The sequence below is a fragment of the Perkinsus marinus genome (genome assembly GCF_000006405.1).
Source record: "Perkinsus marinus ATCC 50983 genomic scaffold scf_1104296959768, whole genome shotgun sequence".
In the NCBI taxonomy this organism is placed as follows: domain Eukaryota; phylum Perkinsozoa; order Perkinsida; family Perkinsidae; genus Perkinsus; species Perkinsus marinus.
In genome coordinates, this window is record NW_003206281.1 from 84,294 (window position 1) to 91,782 (window position 7,489).

General features: G+C 44.7%; 2 protein-coding genes across 2 annotated transcripts in view; both read left to right on the top strand.

Annotated features, from left to right (window-relative positions):
- Positions 1 to 5,409, top strand: Pmar_PMAR026358 (gag/pol/env polyprotein, putative; the record flags this gene model as incomplete). Its single annotated transcript, XM_002772945.1, has 1 exon — positions 1 to 5,409. The coding sequence occupies one exon, from the start codon at positions 1 to 3 to the stop codon at positions 5,407 to 5,409; it is 5,409 nt and encodes a 1,802-aa protein (XP_002772991.1).
- A 1,095-nt stretch (positions 5,410 to 6,504) lies between these two features.
- Pmar_PMAR026359 (hypothetical protein) overlaps positions 6,505 to 7,489 on the top strand; it is a gene marked incomplete at both ends in the record, with an annotated part of 7,590 nt that continues 6,605 nt past the window's right edge. Inside the window, 3 exons of the mRNA XM_002772946.1 lie at positions 6,505 to 6,513; positions 6,623 to 6,751; positions 7,059 to 7,130. Coding sequence (XP_002772992.1) covers positions 6,505 to 6,513; positions 6,623 to 6,751; positions 7,059 to 7,130 — 210 coding nt within the window. The remainder of the gene's footprint in view (positions 6,514 to 6,622; positions 6,752 to 7,058; positions 7,131 to 7,489) is intronic.

Genomic DNA, 7,489 nt, shown 5'->3' on the forward strand with positions numbered 1-7,489 from the left:
ATGGCTCCTAGATCGACTAAGAATAGCAACAAGGCCGATGGTTCTTCCAGCAGGGAGATATCTACTCTCCATGAGGAAGCCGAAGCCGCCCACATTGACCGAGAGGAGTTACCTGTTGATGATCAGCGACAGCCTGACGGTGGAGCACCCATGCATGTTCGTTCAGCAGCAACGAATGAGGGGAACACCGAAGCCATCAATGTCGGTACTGCCTTGAAGAGCACCTCTCCTGATGACACTGATGACAATCTTGCACATGGCGATAGCCCCTTTGATGACCCCTTCACAGCAGCTGAAGACGGGGGCTATGTCACTCCCTTTGAAGATGATTATGACGACCTACCTCAACAGCACGAGGAGGTGAAGAGCTTGAAGACACAGAAGCGTGAGGGTACCACCGAGGTCATGACTGAGGCCAGAGCTGCCACTAGACTACCGGTACAGCAATCACGTATGCCCTTGACTAGAAGACCTGATGATTTGAAGTCCCAGACTGGGACTAGTCCCCCCCTTGTAGGCGACCACGCTGGTCCGACAAGGAGATTGCAATCTGAACATATTGATCGACCTGGTGCCCAACCAGCTGACTATTATGACTACCCCTCTCGACGTCGAGCTGCAAATTGGTACGATGATGGTGTCTATGCTGACGGTGACCACACTACCTCTAGATCGAGCAGATGGAGCGACGCTGAGTGGGACGATTGGCAAGAAAATCAAGACCGACAGAAGATCTCCAAGGTCATCTCTGATGTTGAATGGATGACTCCCGTGCTTGGGAAAGGCAAGTACTGGGACGGTTCAGTTGATGGCCCTGACAGCATTGCCTTGAGCGAGTTCCGGTATAAGCTAACTAATAGCCCTGACTACGAGTACCAGAACGAGTGCTGCAAATATTTTATTGTCAGACGAAACCTTTCTGACAGTATAAGAAAACTGGTTGATGTCTACGAGCACAACAGCGACTTACAGCCTGCCAGCTATCATCAACCCTATCGCCCGAATAGCCGATATTGGTCTGATCGACGAAAGCAGCTATGGACGTATCTTACTACGGTATTCGGTGACTCTGATGGTGGATTCTTAGAAACTCAATGGATCAACATGTACCTCAAGAAGACTGAGCGGTTCATTGACTTCTACGCCACACATGAATCTATTGCTAAGGAGTTGGCTCGCACGAGAGGATATAAGACCCTGACTGAGCAGGAGAAGAGGAGCCATTTCTACAATTGCTTACCCCCTAAATTGAAGGTTCACTTGGACGAGCAAGGTTACTGGACCCCCGGTGCGGTTGGTTATGCTAAATTGGTGGTTTTGGCTCAGAGTTGGTGTAGGGTACACTGGGACAAGTCTGTCTCCGTTAACCATGTGGACGTAACTGATGCTACTACTGATGACAAGGTTGCCAGAGAGATGCCTTCTGACCCACCTAAGCGCTTTGCACAACGAACTCGACCAGGAGAAGGACAATCTGCGTTCTATGCTGCTAGGCTGAGAGTTCGAGAAGACGAGACGATTCTCAATGACCCGAGAAATAAAGAGATATTGCAAGCTTCATGCGGAAGATGTCTAGACAACTCCGGTACTCACAAGGCCGATACATGCTGTGCTACTATGAAGTACAAAGAGGACCGATGCAAGTTCTGTGGCCTGTTTCACAGTATCAAGTCGAAGTGTCCTGAGAAATATGACTCCTATCAAAAGAAGTGCTCTCGCTGTGGACGTGTAAACCATGGCACTATGGCTTGCTTTAGCAACAACCCTACGGTTCAAGGCCTCTCGGTGGTTCTTATTGATAACCCAGGCATGGGTACTAGCCACTTCATCGACTTCGAGATCAACGACTGTCAGAAACCATTACGAGCATTATTGGATAGCGGAGCTGCCATGAGCGTTATCCACGAGGCCGAATTGACGAAGATTCCTGATGTTGTTATACAACCCACCGACTTGGTGGTGCGTACTGCTGATGGAGGAAGCCCAAAAGTAACAGGTATCGTCCGGAACCTGAAGCTGACTTTCGCCGACGATACAGTGGTCTACGAGAGCTTTGTTGTGGTCGACACTCCACTATCCCATGCTATTTTGCTGAGTACGAATGCCTTACGAGGAGTCGGAGCTGTCTGGTTTATGACTGATAAGGATAATCTGATGTTGCTTGGAGGAGACGCCAAGTCCTTCATCGCTGCACAGAGACGACACCGTGCTGCCAGGACCTACTCACCACAGCCCATTGACTATGGTGTCGTTGAGATCTGTGACTTGGTTGTTGAGCCCCCTAAACCAGGAGCCCCTCGTAAAGATGCCTATACTTCTATGACTTCCATCCCCAACGACGTGATGGAAGAGATGATCATTAGCAGTTATCCACAGACTGAGGACGATGACGACCTCATGAACAAAAAAGGCCTCACCGCTGACCAGAAGGTGCAACAGACGAAGATTGCACAAGCCAAAGACATTGCTACTGAAGACACGAAGCCCTTCAAGTGGAAATTGTTACCTTCAACGCCGAAGAGCCGGCTGGGACGTTTCTGTTTGGATGTGCCCTGGATTGATGATCGACGACCTGATGGTAGACTAAACGGCATGGCCATACAGCGAGCTATTGCCACTGACTCAAGACTACGTGATAAAGAACGTGCTGCCTATCTGGAGGTTATCAAGTCACTATATGATGAAGGTTATGTTCGACACGAGAGGCGTGACAACATCGAGCACTTGATACCGAGCTTCCCTGTGGTGAGACCTGATCATGCCACTACTAAGGTGCGATTGGTTACTGATGGAAGCACTGGCCTAAATCCTCTATGTCGAGATGGACCTATTATGAACGATGACCGACTCGGTATGACCCTTATGAGCAACCTCCATCTATTTAGACTGAGTCCGTACGTGATCCTAGATGACCTTCGACGTGCTTTCTATCAAGTCAAGATTGATCCCGAGAACGAACCCTACTTTGGGATGGCTAACAAGTACGGCTCTGAGATGCTATACGGTGTATGGACGGCCATGGGTTTCGGAAGCAACTACGCTCCGAGTGCTCTTGGACAAGTGCTGACTACCATCATTGAATTGAACGACTTTCACCACTCGGACGACCAAGATGTCTCGATCCTCGGCGAGGTGGCCCTACAAGTCTTGGATGACTACAACCTAGCCATCAACCACGCTACCATAGCTGATGAAACACCTCCGATCGAGGTTGACCATAAGATTATTGCTTCTAATGATGCCGCCCAGTCCGACGATACTACACTCCGTTCACATGTAAGCATCTATGTCGACGACGTGCAGTCCAGAGGGGATACTGTTCCTCAAGTCGAGAGTATTGCCCGCAAGGTCATGGGTGGACTCCGAGACCATGGGTTCGAAGACAATCCAAAGAAGAGGATGAAGAGTTGGTTGTCTCACGAAGGCCACTACTTGGGCTACGGTGTGAAGGACGATTATATGTTCGTCGACTATCGACCTGACCTAAAGCTACTCGAGAAGAAGGGAAGAGATTTGACTCGACGAGAAGCCTTTCGCCTGATTATGGCCTACTATGACCCTATCGGTTTAGGAGTTGAATTTGCTGGACGTCTACGATATCTAGGACGACAATGCTACCAACATTCCACTTCGTGGGATGCTAAGATCAATGAATTGGGATCCATGGGTATAACAGTAGAAGTCAGACACATCAACGGTGACAAGAACCCGGCTGATGGCCCTAGCAGACCCCATGGAAATGACGCCCCCTCCCCAATGACCAGAACTGAAGTCCAGCATGCTGTTGCTACTGCTTCTATTGCTACCCTGGACGTTGTCTTCGACCCCCATCTGACTGATGAGAAAGATGATCTGCAAGCTGTGGATGGAAATCCACCTATATGCAAAGTGAACGTGATCGACATTGAGCATTTCTTTGAAGACGAAGAGATCAAGCATTTACAAGATGCTGATGGGAGGTTGTCGACTATTAAGGCTACTCTAAGAAATGTGCCCCTAAATGAGAGGCCAAATGGTATGAGAATGTATTGCCTCGATGAGAACAACGTCCTGTACTTCACCGGTATCACCTCCATAGTCGACAAATCAAGAACGGTGACCCCGTTGCCTGTGATACCGAGATGCCCGAAGGTACAAGAATGTCTACTTACACTACATGAAGGAGAAGGCCATGTTGGAGCTGCCAAGCTACTTGCTATCTATCAACAATGGTATTTCACCCCCAAGGTGCGACAAGTACTACGACGCCTGCTACAGTCCTGTCCCGTATGTCAACGTACAAGGGAAAGAGCCTGTACTCGTCGAGCAGGAGGAGTTGTTCGACCTCCTGGACTACACTTTGGTGTTGGCAGTTGCTATATACTAGATCTACAAGGCCCTTTTCTCGAGTGTGACGATGATCCTGACGTCCCACAGAAGAAGTGGGGCTTGACTATGACTGATCCAGTGTCCTTCCATGTGTTATTCGATGTCCTCGACAACCCGAGCACTGGTGCCGTGATTGACTCGGTTCACAAGATTATTGCTATGAATGGCATTCCTCAGGCCGTTGTCATGGACCCGGGAAGTTGCTTTACTTCCAGTGATTTTAAGATGTACCTCAAGTCCCAAGCTATTGCCTATACCTACCTACCACGAGATGCTCAACATCTTGGAGGCTTTCATGAACGAGTACATGGGACTATATTGCAACAAGTGAGGAGTCGGTTGACGAGAGCTGAGCTGCAGGATGAGCCCATAACCTTCTTAACTATCTATAGTGAAGCTGTGGCTAGTGTGAACCGTCTCCCATTGACCGACTTTGGAGGACTAACCCCCTTCGAATTATATCATGGACGACGCCCTCGTTATTTTGCTGGTTCCTGCACTGGTGAGGATGCTAGACTAGGTCAACAACTTATTGATGAATGGTTGCCCGGCCTACGACGTGATGAACTAGATGTTCTAGAGTCTGACCTACAAATGCTATGCGAAGAAATCTATGAGCGACGATGCCAAAGTATGACTGACTACTTCGACCTCTGGAAGGAGCGAAATGATAGAGTTCGTCAGAGGATGCAACGAGCTGCCCAACAGCGAGGCCCTGATCCGACTATTGATGTAGACGACAAAGTCCTTAGGTTCCGTACAAGGAGCCACAAGCAAGAGAGTGGTTGGCAGGGTCCCTATATTGTCACTTGGAAGAATCAAGATGGTACACTTTATAGATTGAAGGGCGAAGATGGTACCTCTCTACCTTATGTCGAAGGACGATTCAATCTACGCAAGTATTATGAACGAGACGAGCAAGATGATCTACCTCCGTATGATTCCTACGATGAAAATGGTGTAATCCCACCGGATGATGTCGAGGTCGAGCACGACGGCGAACTCGAAGATGCCGACGTTACCAACCAAGACCAGTATTGATATTAAATTAAGAGTATGATATGATTAAGTGCGGGATCTTAAATCCCAGGTATATGGTATGATTAAATGTGGGATCCTAAATCCCAGGTTCTATGGTGTGTCGGACGTCCCGTCCGAGATAGGCCCACCAATGGCCAGTAAGAAGCTGATAGATGAACTAGTACTATTGATACCCCCTCTTTTTGATCGACTATTCAACAGCCCAACTGTGGTTTGCTGATTTCGCTCGGATTACATGCAATTAGTGATTTCCCATATTGAAACGGCTGAAACGGTTGTCTCCTTTTTGATCCGAAGAAGAGATTAGAATTAGAGTCATTACTTGTCATTCGTGATATTCTCGTGAGATTTGCCTACTGTGCCATCCTTGGTTACAGTAGATCTCTAGACTATCAAGCGTTTCGACTAGCCCCTTTCGTAACTGGTTCTTCTAGTTGCGTTTCCTTCGAGTTGGAGTCACGGCATTCAACATCGAAGTATTGACGAACGTGTCGTATTTGCTTTCTCTTGAGCCTTCAACAGTTTACAGGTACTTCCTTGCCTACCTCGAGGCTCAACCCTTTGCGACACATCTGCTGCCGTCCGACTACTGTGTGTTTGATTTACATCCACTTGAACCACAACCTTTGAGAACCTCCCCACACATAGTATTCGACGCATAACCTCCCAATTTGTTGCAACTCAAAGCTCATCCAAAGTGCTCGGACAAATCGATCAGCTGGGCGTGCGCACAACACCTCATCAGCAGTTATTTTTTACGATGCATTTTTAGGATTTTATTTCATAGTCGATTATGTTGTCCAACTTTACAAATGTCGATGATCGTGTCTGTCCTTTTTCTGGTATCTTGCGCACAGTGAAGATTTCTATAGGATTTCATTTGACCCTTATGTCGATGATCGTGTTGTCTTTTTTTGGTATCTTGCGCACAGCGAAGATTTTCAGGGTTCTATTATATAGTCAATTATGTTGTCCAACTTTACTACTATATTATAATGCTGATGATCGTGTTTGTCCTTTTTTTGGTATCTTGCGCACAGCGAAGATTTTTACAGGATCTCATTTGGAAGTCGATTATGTTGTCCAACTTTACAAATGTCGATGGTCGTGTCTATCCTTTTTGAAAAAGGCTTTTTCTGGTATCTTGCGCACAGCGAAGATTTTTATAGTATAGTATATATAGTTTTTTAGATATCTTATTAGATTTTTATAGGATCTCATTTGGGAGTCGGCTATGTTGTCCAAAGTCGTTTTCTCTACCTCGGCGTTACGCCCGAAAGTCACTTTTGCGAGTGCGGTGAGAGTTCGCCACTTTACTGCTGCTGTTGATGATGGAAATAAGGTGAGTCCTGTTTGGTTGTGTCTCCTCAGCTGAGCTCAGGTGGAGTTTACATATGAATTCGGGTAAAGGTGTGACGATACTAATAAGAATTTTCCAAAAATTTCATATTAATTTTTTCCGAGAGTTTAGATATGAATTCGGGTGGTAGAATTTTTCATAAATTTTTAAAAATTTTCCAAAAGGGTTTTTTTTCGAATTGTAATTATTGTGGTTTATACCCACGCGTAGCGGTGAGCAGAAAAATTAGGAAAAATTTCCCAAAATTTTATCAGAAATTTTATATTTTCCACTTTGTTTTCATTTTTAGGTTATCTTACCTCGCGACTCGAATCAGGCTTTGGGGATTGGGAAATTCGCGGTGGATTTCCTAGATGGAAAGGTGAGCAGGAAAAGGTATCCTTAGTATTATTAACTCTATTATTCTTAGTATTAACTCTATTATTATTATTATTATTATTATTATTATTATTATTATTATTATTATTATTATTATTATTATTATTATTATTATTATTATTATTATTATTATTATTATTATTATTATTATTATTATTATTATTATTATTATTATTATTATTATTATTATTATTATTATTATTATTATTATTATTATTATTATTATTATTATTATTATTATTATTATTATTATTATTATTATTATTATTATTATTATTATTATTATTATTATTATTATTATTATTATTATTATTATTATTATTATTATTATTATTATTATTA